General features: G+C 38.6%; 1 protein-coding gene across 3 annotated transcripts in view; it reads left to right on the top strand.

Moving 5' to 3' along the window:
* The window catches only part of LOC136853193 (protein krueppel-like), a 177014-nt gene extending 167655 nt beyond the window's left edge, over nucleotides 1-9359 (top strand). For all 3 annotated transcript variants that reach the window (XM_067128552.1, XM_067128553.1, XM_067128551.1), the window contains exon 2: nucleotides 1378-9359. In XM_067128552.1, coding sequence (XP_066984653.1) covers nucleotides 1378-3188 — 1811 coding nt within the window. In that variant the 3' untranslated portion in view covers nucleotides 3189-9359. The remainder of the gene's footprint in view (nucleotides 1-1377) is intronic.
* Nucleotides 9360-15890: the final 6531 nt, after the last annotated feature.

Raw genomic sequence — 15890 nt, 5'->3', positions numbered from 1 at the left:
CTCTCACTAATGTGCAGAGTTCGAATCTCACCACGGAAAGAAAACGCCATGTCAAAATTACTTCCCAAATGGATTCAAAACTCGCATATTGAGAAGTTAAGAGCTCATTTGTTTGGTGAAAGTGACTATTAATCATTTATATTCTCTCTCTCTCACACACACACACACACATATATATATAATATATATATATATATATATATATATATATATATATATATATATATATATATATATATATATATATATATATATATATATATATATATATATATATCCTATATATAAACATATATATATATATATATATATATATATATATATATATATATATATATATATATATATATATATATATATATATATATATTATATATAATATACAACTTATTATATATGCATACATATATATATTCATATATTATATACATATACATTATTACATATATATTATATATATATATATATGTATATATGTTTGCGTGTTTTTGTAAAATTACACAATTATACAGAAAACTTACAGCGGGCTTTAAAATGAGTACTTTTGCAGTTTAATTTTTTAAAAATTAAACAAATGAAGGCAGGCCCAAATCCTCCATCCTCAACAATCCTTCTAACAACAATCCAAATATCTTTTTTTTTTTTCCTTGGTCCATCTCATCGTTCTTTGCCCCCAAAACGTCACTCCCGAAATGGCCCTGTGACATATGGTTTGACCCCTGAAACGCTCCCGGCTGCCTCCTCGAGTTGTTGAACTTGCAAGCCTGCGGGCTTTCTTAAATACAGTTCCTTTCGTAATGATTTGTACGCACAACTTCATTACTTTTTTGGTGTCCTGTTATCATTATCAGCTACAGACTTCTGACAGACTTCTGACACTCTCTGTCTCATTTTATTATTAATATTTATTATGACAATGATAATATTCAGAAGATGAACCCTCTTCATGTGGAACAAGCCCACAAGAGGGGCCACTGACTTGAAATTATAACAACAGGGCATTATTGTGTTCCAGTTATGTACATTTTGGTGAAAGCCGAGACTTATCAGACCAATTTATAGTATTGTAAAATGTATCTCCAGTATAAGCAGTAGTAGTATCACAAGCAGTGGCAATCTCTTCCTTCTTAATTTGCTTGTTTCCTGTACAGAAAGTTGTATATATACCTTAGGGACAAAATACAGTTCATCAAGAGATTTTATCAATCGTTACTTCAGGAATGCGAACAGTTATTTGTATTTATTTGATAGCCTCTGGCTTTAAAAAACTCAGAACAAGTCACTTTAATTATTCTTTGATGTAAAATGATGATGAACATTGTAACTGGTTTCTTAAATTTAGCTCAAAATACTAACTAGATTTTTTTTTCTTTCCAGGGCTGGTAGGAGGAGTGGGGCCAGCCACAGACACGTGCCCAGTTATGAAGGACAGTGGCGACAGTGAGAAAGACCCTGCCAGCGGTGGCCTATCTCACAAGACCGCCGCGTCAGACCTAGGCCTTGGTCTAGGAGCACACCTTGGGTCTACACGACATTTAGCGAGCTCCCATCACCACTTGGCAGGAAGTGGTGGGAGATCGCTGCCTGGATTTCACGGATTCCATCCACTTCAATTAGCTGCCCTCTCTTCACAGCAGCAAGCAGCCGCAGCAGCTGGCTTACTCTACCCGTCCTTAATAAGGCCTAATCTTAACCCAGCCACATTTATGGCTTCACTTGCAGCTGCAAGATCAGGTCACCAGTTCCTAGCAGGTCAGCCACCTTCAGGTCTCCCTCCTGGCCTGCCACCAACTTCAGGGAACTTGACTAGTTTGCATGCAACACTAGCAGCAACAGACTCTTCACGACAGAGAAATCTGATGAACAGTGTTTCTGGTAGTGACTCTGTCCGTCAGAGAGAATTACTGGCAACTCTGTCAAAACTAGCCACTACCTCAGCAAGTGCATACCTTCCACACCACGACTCCCCTGTTAAACCTGATTCCTCGGCCCATGAAAATAGCCTTCGTGGAGGCTCTGTATTAGGCTCATATTCTTCATCCAGTGGGTCTCCATCACTGGCACCTTCACTTAACCATCCTAACCTTATTGGTGCCACTTTGGCTGCTGCGACCACTACTGGAGGCCTAGGGTCTGAAACACCTTCACCCACTGCTGGCTCATCACCCCCTGGTAGTAATGGTCGATATGATACATATACCAGTACTCCTAATGCTACCCCTGCAAGAAAGTCCGCAGCTGGCCGACCTGACCGAGTGTTTACTTGCAAAATATGTAACAGAAGTTTTGGTTATAAGCATGTTTTGCAAAACCACGAGAGGACGCATACAGGAGAAAAGCCTTTTGAGTGTAAAGAATGCCATAAGAGATTTACTCGGGACCATCATCTCAAGACACACATGCGGTTACACACAGGTGAAAAGCCTTACCACTGTACCCACTGCGATAGGCACTTTGTACAAGTTGCCAATCTTAGGAGACACCTTAGGGTCCATACAGGGGAACGCCCATATGCATGTGAACTTTGTGCTTCCAGATTCTCAGATTCTAACCAACTAAAGGCGCACATGCTCATCCATAAAGGAGAAAAACCCTTCGAATGTGTAAGGTGCTGTGGGAGGTACCGAAGACGCCATCATCTAATGCATCACAAGTGCCCCAACGATCCTGACGGCGATAAACGTTCTGATGCCATCCAGTTTGGAGAGACAACATTTGCTGAGAGTGATACATACTCCATGGGACCAGAGGATGATGAAGAGGATGACTTTGCTGACGAAGACCTGCAACCTCCAGCAACACTGTTAGAAGAAGAGACTCTTCCTTTGGAAAAGCGCAGGGAAAGAAAGAGTCGTGACCCTAGGCGAGTGATTACTCATCCGATGATCAGTCTGATGAGCAATGAGCGACTGGTTGACACCAACCATCTCCTCAGAGGTTTACATTCTACTCTTCCTGAACAGACAGAGCCTGAAGATCTCAGCGTGGCAGGATCTCGGGGTCGTGATCGCAATTACTCTGGGATGTCTGCAGGGTCTAGTATCACCAATTACCCTGTTGGGGATCTGGATTACTCTCGAGATTCCCTTGGTGGCTCTCGTGAAGAAGATGCTGCCAGTGAAGGTGGTGATGACATCAGGTTTTCCCGTCATAGCGACGATGAGGAAGCAATAGCCTCACGTTCATGAAACCACCTCTTATTTTTATAGCTGAGGCTTTCTGTTTCGTCTCACGACAATAAGAAGTAAAAATCAAGAGACTTTTTACAGTTCTGAAAGATGAAAGAAAGATTTCAGTGGTCTTCAGCTCTGCACGTACCCTTCGCCCTCATTAGTGCACCCATGTGACACTGCCAAGGTGCTGTGTGTCACCCTTGTCCACCACCCGTTGCCCCTTGTTGGAGTTAATAGAATATTTATATATTGGGCAGCTGGTGATGGGCAGGGATCCATCCACATCCTTGTTGTAGTATAGTCTAACTCTCCTTAAAAGAACACTTTTTCTTTCAAACTGGATGAATAGTTGTATTATTTACAGTTATATAGCTACTACTATACTACTACTACTACTACTACTACTACACAGTTCCTTTTCTTCTCAAGTAATTGTTCTCCCCATGATCATCCACTTCATGCATTGAGTCCCCCACATTTCATTTGAATTAGTGATCTACAGCCTGCAACTGGACACTTGTTCTGTAGTATCTATTCTTGTGTGCCGTGATTCAAACGTAGGTCGTTGCTATTATTACTCATTCCAGTTCACAGGGAAATGTACAATGACACGAAACGAAGGGATTTAGTTAGCATTATCACTGTGAGTATGGAAGTCGAATCTGTTTCAGTCATCAGATATTACTGTTCACTGGCATTAAAAGACAGAATGCTTAAAAAATAGAGATTTTGTTGTTTGTGTTATGGATGATATTTTATATAGTCTGATATTAATCGTTTAAGCAGTCTTTTTTCTTAAAATAACTAGTGAGCTCAGGTTAATTAAAACTATTACCTTAAGAAAAAAGATGTTTGCCATATTTGAGGTAAGACGAATAAACTTCTCTATAATTAAGTGTTGGAACCTATTCAGGAAGATGTGTATGACTACTGTTTAGGAGCGTGAAATTGCGTGGTGTGATTCAACTAGGAAACGATCAATCGAGGTTGCTTTCTAGTTCAGGAGGTGCATTAGGTAAATCACTTCATACTACGAAATAATCCTGGCTCAACCATTAACCCTCCCGAAAGACAGTACAAACATTCCAAGGTTATGCTATTTTAAGGCAAACGAAGAAAGTTCTAGCTTACTGTACCAAACACCCCTGAATGCACCAAACCACCAGTTTAGGTTAAGAATGAATATTAGTAAAGAAAGAATGCTTGCCTGAGAGAGAGAGAGAGAGAGAGAGAGAGAGAGAGAGAGAGAGAGAGAGAGAGAGAGAGAGAGAGAGAGAGAGAGAGATGCCACTAATGGAAAGCCATACCAGCAGGCCAAGTCATTACCGGACTGCTCCGCCCAACCTCCTCGCAAAACTTTCTGTAATCTTACTCTAGCTTACTCAGGTCCTGCGACTATGTTCCTCACTTTCTGACGTTCCCTCTCCCTTCCCCAGCCTTAGAAGATGACGCTGGGCCGTGGAGGGGTTCGGGACGAATGGAGAAGTGATGCATACCAGGGTATATTCTCTAGACCTTGCCAGAACGCATGCTGTCGGGAGGACAATGGGTGGGACGAGTATGAAGAGTGACAGAGGAAGATGAATGGGGGAGTTTGGAAAGGGGGAATAGGCTTTAATCAAAATGTGCGAATCTCGACGAAGGTTTTCTTCGAATAGGAATGATTCCACCCAGGTATCCCCGAAACGAGACCTATAGGGTGAATATTAGCCTTGTGCTTGTTGTGTCTTTTGCTGAACATTTTCAAGGACCAAAAAGCAGACGCCATGAGATGAAGCTCATGCCTGTCTGTCCAGAATATATGATTTTAATCATGAGCTTCATGTGCATTCAAAATATGCTGTTTCTAGTTTCCTATCTGAAAACAAACCGAGCTACCAAGCACTGGAAAAAGATACTACCTGTCAGTATAGTTAAAAAGTGGCAATTTCACGTATAAATTTCAGAGGTACCGACAGTGAGGAGACAATGATTACCAGTATTCAGCTAAAGTTATCAACTTCTAAGATAAAGTTCGCATATCAACAGTCGAAACAGGCCACAGATTCGAATTGCTTCCACCAACGCACAAATGAACCAGTAGGGAAAGGCAGATGAATGGAAAGGCGCAAGATTAACACATCTCCTCACTGATTTCCATCTTAATCCTCTACCTTGTATTCACCTCTGCTAGAACAGGGGAACCAAGTCCTCGCAGACAAGCAAAAATAGGCCGTTGGAAGGAAGGGGCTGTCCAACTGTCACTCTTTTGGTGCGAGAAATCGTGAAGTTGTTGGTCTGATGAAGAGAGAGAGAGAGTGTGTGTGTGTGTGTGTGTGTGTGTGTGTGTGTGTGTGTGTGTGTGTGTGTGTGTGTGTGTGTCAAAAAGAGAGTGAGTGGGTTAATGAAAAACTATTTACCGTTTTTAATTTTTAATGCAGTTGTAAAGAATATACGATTACGAGACTTACATAAACTTAGTTTGCATGAGGAAAAACAATGTGTAACATTATATATATATATATATATATATATATATATATATATATATATATATATATATATATATATATATATATATATATATATATATATAATTCAACAGAAGTGTATACGTGTGAAGCTGATCATGCATTTATAAGTGGTCTTGGTTTCTCATACATAGGCTGTAGGTTCACAGGCAAGGCCACTGAACATATTTCCCAGAGTGATACCTTCTCTGACTACTGCTATGAGTGTGTGTGTGTGTGTGTGGCGACGTCACAGTGTGACGTCAGAGTAGTTTGGTAAATGAACAATGTGATATTGAATAAGCTCATGAATATATATCATGGACAAGTTACTTCCGTGTTCAAACTTTGAAGATATTTAGTCTTTGACCGACTCTTAGATTTTAGGATACGATTTAAGACATTCCAGCAGGGAAGGCTCCTTCTAGTGCAAAATGGGTACCTCACCTCACCCCGCCCTGGTTATTGAATAGTTCCTAGCCTTTGACATGAACTCCAGTTGACATGAACTCGCACCCTCGCTTACTCCTTGGTATTCTTGAATACAGGGTTAACATGACATGACATATTTTAGATTTTTTTTTTTCAAGGGTTAACTCGATAGATCTGAGGTACTCCAGTTCTTGTGAAAGGCCCAGAGGGAGGTTGCCCTTGGCCTCACTGGAGGAAGGGCGGCGAGGTCCTCCAGATCTCTGCCAAACCTTCCTTCTGTGGGGGGTGCAACCTCCCCTGACTTCTTCGTTGTTACTCAGGGATGATTTATGATCGCTGTTGTCTTTCAATTGTCTTTTTCAACATTTCTGTTACACGCGCACACGGTTAACACTTCTCTTTGTCATCTTAGATCACATCATTATCACCCCTCACCAACTCATTCACGATCTCTTTCACAACACAAACACTCGACCTTTTCCAATGGTCATCGCTCTTTGCCCGAAATTATTACTCCTCTTCTTTCGTTTCTGTTGCGTCCTGGGATAGGTCGCCTTCGGTCACCCGTCTCAGGAGATATGTGCAATATTATATAAGACTTTATCTTGCCGGGGACTTCCTATTCGGTGGACGTAACACAATGCAAGTCTCTTCTTCCTTCTTCGTAGCAGAGAGTCTTCCCTTGTTACTTCCACTCCTTTCCTTTCTCAACCAACAGTTCCTCGGATGCTTGGATGCCCACTCGTTTCCTTTTGTCGACATCCCGAGGGGTGGCACGCTAGGGCAGACTGTGCAATAATGGGGCACTCAGGAGGGCGAAGGGGAGTGCAAGCCCTGTCGCCAAGAAAAACGGCGGCGCCCTCCGGACACGCCCTTCGTTGAGAGAGACCGGTTTCACATATTTGCAATTGGAAATATTCGAAGTATCGTTCTATTGGCATCGAAGACGATCAATACTACAAAGAGAGAAGGAGGGTGCAATACTCCTTTCCACGTTCCTCCGTGCAAGTGAAAATTTACACTGAGGTTACGGTGTGTTTACAAGTGTGTAAAATATATTCTTCCTTCAGCCATTTTTTGTGTGCGGAAAAGTACTTGAAAAGGAACTGAGATTCTGTGTTCACTTTGAAAATGATAAAGTTTTATGTGAGATTAATCTGTAACTTCCAATTTTTTTATATGAAATGCTAATTATCGTGACGAATCAATTTTGGCTGAACCCAAAATATGACGATCACAGTTGAAACGAATAGTGTCAAATGTGTGGAACTGGTCGAGTGCGGCACTCTCTAGGGCGCGACTGAATACACTTGGAAAAAAAGGACACTTCAAAAAAAAAAAAAAAACGACTTCTCCTCCAGTATGTGTGAGTGTCGTTGAGATGAGTAACTGGATGAAGAAAAAAAAAGTTGAAAGACCTTTTGATGATCGAGAGAGGCACTCACTCACAGGCTCCGAGAGAAAGCAATTCAGGCCTTGTGGAGGGATCGCATAATGTTCAAAATGATATTGATGTTGGACGCTGCAACTTGTTCCAGTCAAACATTCAGGGATTAATCTGTCCTCCTTAGCAAACAGAAATTCTATTATTATAATCATTATTATTATTATTATTATTACAATTGGAGCAAATTGTTGTAGTGAAAAAAATATGTTTACTTCATTATTCGAATATTTCTTTGTATAAGGTCTCTAAGTGGTGATAAGGAAACTGTGTTTAGGTGTAAGCGTGATTTTATTGTATATATATAAATCCTTCGGTGGCAAATGACGTGCTTGCTGGTGACGCTGGCTCTGCAAATCAAGGGAAAATCTATACTGTTAACTATCAGGTGTTGCCAATACGATTTGAGGGAAAAAGACCAAAAAAAAAGAAAAAAAAAAGAAATTCTTGGTGAAATATGTTTCAAATTATCTATGACGCTCATTTTCCAATCAATTTTCGAGCGTACAACAAGTGTCAAATTCAAAGTGAAAGAGAAATTTTGCATTTTAAAAAAATTTAATCTTAAAACGTTCATTGACTTTTCGAACCAAAAAACCTTGGAAGCCCTCTGCTTCCTCCTCCTCCTCCTCTCGTTCTTCTTCTTCCTCCTCCTCCTCCTCTTCTTGCAATCTGCCAAAGAGCCAACGTCACTCAAGCATGTAGTTTGGACCGATCCATTCCAGGAGAGTGAGGGAGTCTCGACTCCCCCGCCTCCTGTTTACTACAGGGTCTTAATCTAGAGAGTCCACTTCGGTCTTTGCTCTTGTATATTGTTCAGACTCATCTGTTATTCATCGGGTTCATATTCCCCTGCCCTGGTGTTTACCAACACAGCCTACATTTTCACTTATCTACCTCATTTGTGATCGCTGGAGGGCTGTCGGGCGTGTAAACAGATTTCTGTTGTTCAAATCCTTTTTAGAGATCCAGTTTTATATATATACAAATACATATACTGTATATATATATACATAAATATATATAATGTAAATGAATATATTATATACACATGTATACATACATTAATGTATATATTATACACATACATTATATATACATAAAATTATATATATACAGACAATGTTCATCTCTTCATTTAGACACAAGGATGTATACCTCTGCACAGACACATATACAGTATACATATATATATACATGTGTTTGTGTGTAAAATGGAATATGTTGCACCACTGCCCCTCCTCCCTATACCGTTCGCAATCTGCCACCGAGTCACTGAACAACATGCAACAACAAGGACTCTATTTCTATAATTGTAAAATTTTTTTAAAAAATAACTAAAAGAATGAGATTCTTGGGCACGAATTTTATTCTGGCATTTCAGAGGGCACTGCCATGGGCATGCAGAGCTAAACGCTCTCTCCCTTCATCCTGAATCATTCGTCCTGATTCATTATTCAATGTCCTGGTTATTTCACTTGGAATTTTTTTAAGGTCACTGATTCGGTACAAGAGTCATGTTTCTCTCAGTAGAAAGGGAATTCACAGATGAATCATCCACTCAGGAAAGAATCACCCCCTTAGCGAGTGACTCATTCATTCCTCAGATGGGTATTTCGGTCAGTAATTGAAATGCTCTCTCAGTTTAAGTGGATCATTCACTCAACAGACGAGCCATTCTCTCAGTGAATGAATCATTTTCAAGAGATGAATGATCCACTTAGCTCAGGACTCAATCACTCGATGAATGAGCCATTCAAGCAGGATATGTTTCATTCGGTCAGGGGATGAATCAGTCACTTTGTTCAGGGCTCAATCACTTGAAGAATGAGCCGTTCAAGCAGGAAATGTTTCATTCACTTAGAAGATGAATCATTCGCTTAGTTCAGGACTCATTCATTCTATGAATGAGCCATTCACGCAGCAAATGTTTCATTTACTCAAGGTATGAATCATTCACTTATTTCAGGACTCATTCATTCTATGAGTGAGCCATTGAGTAAATGACCCAGTAACTCAGAGGATGAATCATTCACTTAGTCCAGGGCTCATTCACTCGATGAATGAGCCACTGAGTAAATGACCCAGCAACTCAGTAAATGTGCCAGTTCGTTCATTCATCTAATTCAGGTCACTCAGTCAGGGGCATTTTCATCATCCACATTTGATTCCTTATTATGACTCAGTTTTATTTATTAATTTTTTTCCCTTTCCATTTTTTGTGCATTCTGTTCATTGTAAAATTTTGGTTTGTCTTTTGTTCCAGCATACAATTTGTTACATGATTTTTATTTGTAAAACCACACTATTTTTCATTTGGCAAAGATGATTATGACAATAATAACCAGTCTAATGATAATAACCTCTTCTTATTATCATTACTTCAAATTGCCATTTTCATTGCTTTTATTAATTTTACTGCTGTTGTTATTTTATTTGTCATTAGTAAAATCATTGTTTTTCTCTTTACTGACGCGTATTATTACCATCACTTTTATTTCCCTTTTATTTGATGTTTGTGTGTGTGCCTTGGTTTTCCCGTGGTTCTCCCTCTGGAATGCCATCACGTGGGCTAAGGTTCTAAGGTTCACGTCAGCAGCAGACGATTCCTCTCGTAGAAAACGGGATGCTGCCGAACAGCCCAGCCCAACCACATGGTGATGGAAGTTAAAAAAAAAAATTGTCACAGATACAGCGTTCATTATTTGGCCAGTACGAAAGTACATTATTCACTTGCCACTACAAGAAGATGAAGAAAGCCTTGTCCCTTGTTTCATTCAGAAATGAAGTGATTAGAAAAGTCTCTTTTCTCCTTCTTCTTCTTCCAGTTTTGAAAAGAAGCTCAATTACTTGGTGTGTTCTTTAGTCAACAGTGAATGTAGCCTTGTTCATGAGAGAGAAATGTTTTAGTTCAGGGCGCTTGGGCGCAGAAGCACGAGAGGAAAACACTCGAAAAATCACGTAGTAAGAATACAATATCGAAGGACAATCATAATGGTAATAGATTGTTATTTATAAAATGTTAGATAATGTATGACCAAAAAAAAGACAACGATGCACGCATGCATACATGAACATACGTCTTACATATGTAGAAATGTGCATGCATGCATGCACGGATTGAAAGCGACTACAAATAACACTCATACAGAAACACTACCATAATTCAAGTCACAGAAAAGGAAGAACAATCAAACAGACAAGGAATCCAAAGGTTGTGCCAAGCGCTTCGTTAATTTTGCTCCCATTATTTGTGTACATAAAGACCATTTTTGTTATTGATTCTGATAGGATGCTCGACCCTGTTGACCAACCAGTTCCTCTATATACAAATTCATTAATGTGTGAATGTTCCTCATGTACCTTCTTGTTTAGAGTTAAGGTATTCTTCGGGCGCTCCAGAAGTGGGGGTCGTGTGCGTATGTGCGTGCGTGTCCCAGAGAGAAACAGAGATGGCGGCTTCCTTGTTTTTTTTTTTTTTTTTTTGTAAATGTTGAAATACACCCAAATGCATTTTCAGTTTTAATGTTATGTAACTGCTGAATCTCACCGTGACCTCCATACGCCCACACACCGCACGCCCACTGCAATCTGAGCGCCGGTTAATCATGATCAGTCTCAAGGTATGTTTGAAAGAGAGTGGCAAGGAATAGGAGAGGATAATATATATATATATATATATATATATATATATATATATATATATATATATATATATATATATATATATATATATATATATATATATATAATTATTACATATGGGTAATACCTCCGCTGACCTCAGGCGCTTATAAATTGTTACTCTTCGAAGCGGGGGTATTTCCCCTTAGTAATCCCTCCCCATTCGCATAAGGGAAAAAATATTGGAAAATCACGAGAATGAGGCAAATGTCCCCTGACATGACAGTGTTGGTCTCCACTGAACTAAAATAAAAAAAGGCGTTGAAGATATATAATATTTTTATATCGACCGATACTGTGATGACACGGAGCCCATTCTCGCAAACTGAACTACTTTTATCTCCTTTTTTTGTAAAGAAAGAAAATGCTCTAACAGGTTACAAACATGTTCCAAAGTTACCACGCTCAAGGGCACTGCCCTGATTCGACGACTTCTCTTCCCTTCGACGGACGTTGGTGAAATTCTAGGTTGTCCTTCATCACTAGTCCCAAACATCAACGGTAAGACCTCGTGCCATTTCTTTGACCAGAAAACATCCAAATGTCATTAGCTATTCCAGGAAATATCCATAAACTAAGTTTTGTACCTGATTTTTCTGTCAAGCTCCATCATCCCTGTAGCATGTAAACACCAGGCCAGTTATTTTGAATTAGTACAAAGCCTTTATTTACAAAAACCGCCCCGCTCAATTCTGTACCCCTTGTGATGCTCTTGCTCATTTACAATGGGATATAGGCTTCCTGATTTGTTGTGCAATGCTAATGTCCTTTCTGATATTGTCTCTGTCCATTTGTTCGTCTATCAGTTTTAAGAACACCAGTGTCATAGTCTAACCTTCATCCTAGCATTCTGTTTATTTTTCCTTATATACATTTTAGAGTACAGTGTCATATTCTGACCTTCATCCTAGCAAACTGTACATTTGTTGTTCTATTCATAGTAGAGTACCAGAGTCATATTCTAACCTTCATCCTAGCAATCTGTTCATTTGTTCTTCTATTCATTTGAGAGTACAAGTGTCATATTCTGACCTTCATCCTAGCATTCTGTTCATTTGTTCTTCTATTCATTTTAGAGTACAAGTGTCATATTCTGACCTTCATCCTAGCAATCTGTTCATTTGTTCTTCTATACATTTTAGTGTACTCATGTCATATTCTAACCTTCATCCTAGCAATCTGTTCATTTGTTCTTCTATTCATTTTAGAGTACCACTGTCATATTCTGACCTTCATCCTAGCAATCTGTTCATTTGTTCATCTATTCATTTTAGAGTACCAGTGTCATATTCTGACCTTCATCCTAGCAAACTGTTCATTTAAATGTTCTTCTATTCATAGTAAGAGTACCAGTGTCATATTCTAACCTTCATTCCACCAATCTGTTCATTTGTTCTTCTATACATTTTAGAGCACTAGCATCATATTCTGACCTTCATCCTAGAAATCTGTTCATTTGTTCTTCTATTCATTTTAGAGTACCAGTGTCATATTCTAACCATCCCACCAATCTGTTCATTTGTTCTTCTATTCATTTTAGCGTATCAGTGTCATATTCTAACCTTCATCCTAGCAATCTCTTCATTTGTTCCTATATTCATTTTAGAGTACCAGTGTCATATTCTAACCTTCATCCTAGAAATCTCTTCATTTGTTCTTATATTCATTTTAGAGTACCAGTGTCATATTCTAACCTTCGGAGCCTCAATGGCACAGTCGGTTACAGCAGCAGCTTCGGACTTCGTAGAGGTCTGTGGCGTGGGTTCAAATCCGCAGCTGACTGATCAGAGAGGCGGACACTTTGCTATCCGTGTAGACACCCCGGGATTATGTATGTAATCAATGGATAGGTTTGCTTAAAAAGCAAATGGGTGTTACAGACTAAATACACACACAAAAACAAAGCCACACCAACATCTAAAAACACAACAAACATCTCACACGTCTCGAACTCTCGACCTACCCGTGCAAGAACTTCTCGCTGCTGGGAGAAAGGGCGTTGGGTCAGGTATGATACATGTACCATACGCTACCGGGGTCTAAGCGATGTCAGGCATGGCAGCCGATCGAGACTACGGTCTACCCCAAAGCCAAATCAAAACGCCTTCAAAAGAAGGCATCGTGCTTACCCCATACAAAAATGGGAAAAAAAAGCACGTTTAAAAGAAGAAGAAGAAGTGTCATATTCTAACCTTCATCCTAGCAATCTGTTCATTTGTTCTTCTGTTCATAGTAGAGTACCAGTGACATATTCTAACCTTCATCCTAACAATCTGTTCATTTTTTGTTCTATTCATTTTAGAGTACCAGTATCATATTCTGAGCTTCATCCTAGCAAAATGTCCATTTGTTCTATTCATTTTAGAGTACCAGGTCATATTCTAACCTTCATCCTAGCAATCTGTTCATTTGTTATTCTATTCATTTTAGAGTAACAGTGTCATATTCTGACCTTCATCCTAGCAATCTGTTCATTTGTGCTTCTATTCACTTTAGAGTAACAGTGTCATACTCTAACCTTCATCCTAGCAATCTGTTCATTTGTTCTATTCATTTTAGAGTATCAGTGTCATATTCTAACCTTCATCCTAGCAATCTGTTCATTTGTTCTTATATTCATTTTAGAGTAACAGTGTCATACTCTAACCTTCATCCCACCAATCTGTTCATTTGTTCTTCTATTCATTTTAGCGTCTCAGTGTCATATTCTAACCTTCATCCTAGCAATCTCTTCATTTGTTCCTATATTCATTTTAGAGTAACAGTGTCATATTCTAACCTTCATCCTAGAAATCTCTTCATTTGTTCTTATATTCATTTTAGAGTACCAGTGTCATATTCTAACCATCCCACCAATCTGTTCATTTGTTGTTCTATACATTTTAGAGCACTAGCATCATATTCTGACCTTCATCTTAGCAATCTGTTCATTTGTTCTTCTATACATTTTAGAGTACCAGTGTCATGTTCTAACCTTCATCCTAGCAACCTCTCCATTTGCTCTTCTATTCGTTTTAGAGTAACAGTGTCATATTCTAACCTTCATCCTAGCAATCTCATTTGTTTTTCTATTCATTTTAGAGTATCAGTGTCATGTTCTAACCTTCATCCTAGCAACCTTATTCATTTTAGAGGACCAGTGTTATATTATGACCTTCATCCTACCAATTTATTCATTTGTTGTTCTGTTCATTTTAGAGTACCAGTGTCATATTCTAACCTTCATCCTAGCAATCTGTTCATTTGTTCTTCTGTTCATAGTAGAGTACCAGTGACATATTCTAACCTTCATCCTTACAATCTGTTCATTTTTTGTTCTATTCATATTAGAGTACCAGTCTCATATTCTGACCTTCATCCTAGCAAACTGTTCATTTTAGAGTACCAGTGTCATATTCTAACCTTCATCCTAGCAATCTGTTCATTTGTTCTTCTACTTATTTTAGAGTAATAGTGTCATATTCTGACCTTCATCCTAGCAAACTGTTCATTTGTTCTTCTATTCATTTTAGAGTACCAGTGTCATATTCTAACCTTCATCCTAGCAATCTCTTCGTTTGTGCTTCTACTCATTTTAGAGTAACAGTGTCATACTCTAACCTTCATCCTAGCAATCTGTTCATTTGTTCTTCTATTCATTTTAGAGTATCACTGTCATATTCTAACCTTCATCCTAGCAATCTGTTCATTTGTTCTTCTATACATCTTAAGAGTACAAGCGTCATATTCTGACATTCATCCTAGCAATCTGTTCATTTGTTCTTCTGTTCATAGTAGAGTACCAGTGACATATTCTAACCTTCATCCTAGCATTCTGTTCATTTTTTGTTCTGTTCATTTTAGAGTACCAGTCTCATATTCTGACCTTCATCCTAGCAAGCTGTTCATTTGTCTATTCATTTTAGAGTGTCAGTGTCAGTGTCATATTCTAACCTTCATCCTAGCAATCTGTTCATTTGTTCTTCTATTCATTTTAGAGTACCAGTGTCATATTCTAACCTTCATCCTAGCAAACTGTTCATTTGTTCTTCTATTCATTTGAGTATCAGTGTCATATTCTAACCTTCATGCTAGCAATCTGTTCATTTGTTCTTATATTCATTTTAGAGTAACAGTGTCATATTCTAACCTTCATCCTAGCAATCTGTTCATTTGTTGTTCTATTCATTTTAGAGTATCAGTGTCATATTCTAACCTCCATCCTAGCAATCTGTTCATTTGTTCTTATATTCATTTTAGAGTAACAGTGTCATACTCTAACCTTCATCCTAGCAATCTGTTCATTTGTTGTTCTATTCATTTTACAGTGTCAGTGTCATATTCTAACCTGCATCCTAGTAATCCGTTCATTTGTTCTTATATTCATTTTAGAGTAACAGTGTCATACTCTAACCTTCATCCTAGCAATCTCTTCATTTGTTGTTCTATTCATTTTTGAGTATCCTTGTCATATTCTAACCTTCATCCTAGCAATCTCTTCATTTGTTGTTCTATTCATCTTAGAGTACTAGTGTCATATTCTAACCTTCATCCTAGCAATCTGTTCATTTGTTGTTCTATTCATAGTAGCGTATCAGTGTCATATTCTCACCTTCACCCTAGCAAACTTGAAAGTGTGCATATTTACAGATATATTCTGTCATTTTGATCAATCTTCTATCTTTGTAT

Source organism: Macrobrachium rosenbergii, chromosome 26, assembly GCF_040412425.1.
Source record: "Macrobrachium rosenbergii isolate ZJJX-2024 chromosome 26, ASM4041242v1, whole genome shotgun sequence".
NCBI classification, from domain to species: domain Eukaryota; kingdom Metazoa; phylum Arthropoda; class Malacostraca; order Decapoda; family Palaemonidae; genus Macrobrachium; species Macrobrachium rosenbergii.
The sequence above is the reverse complement of the archived record's forward strand: the minus strand, read 5'-3'. Positions and strand labels throughout refer to the sequence as shown.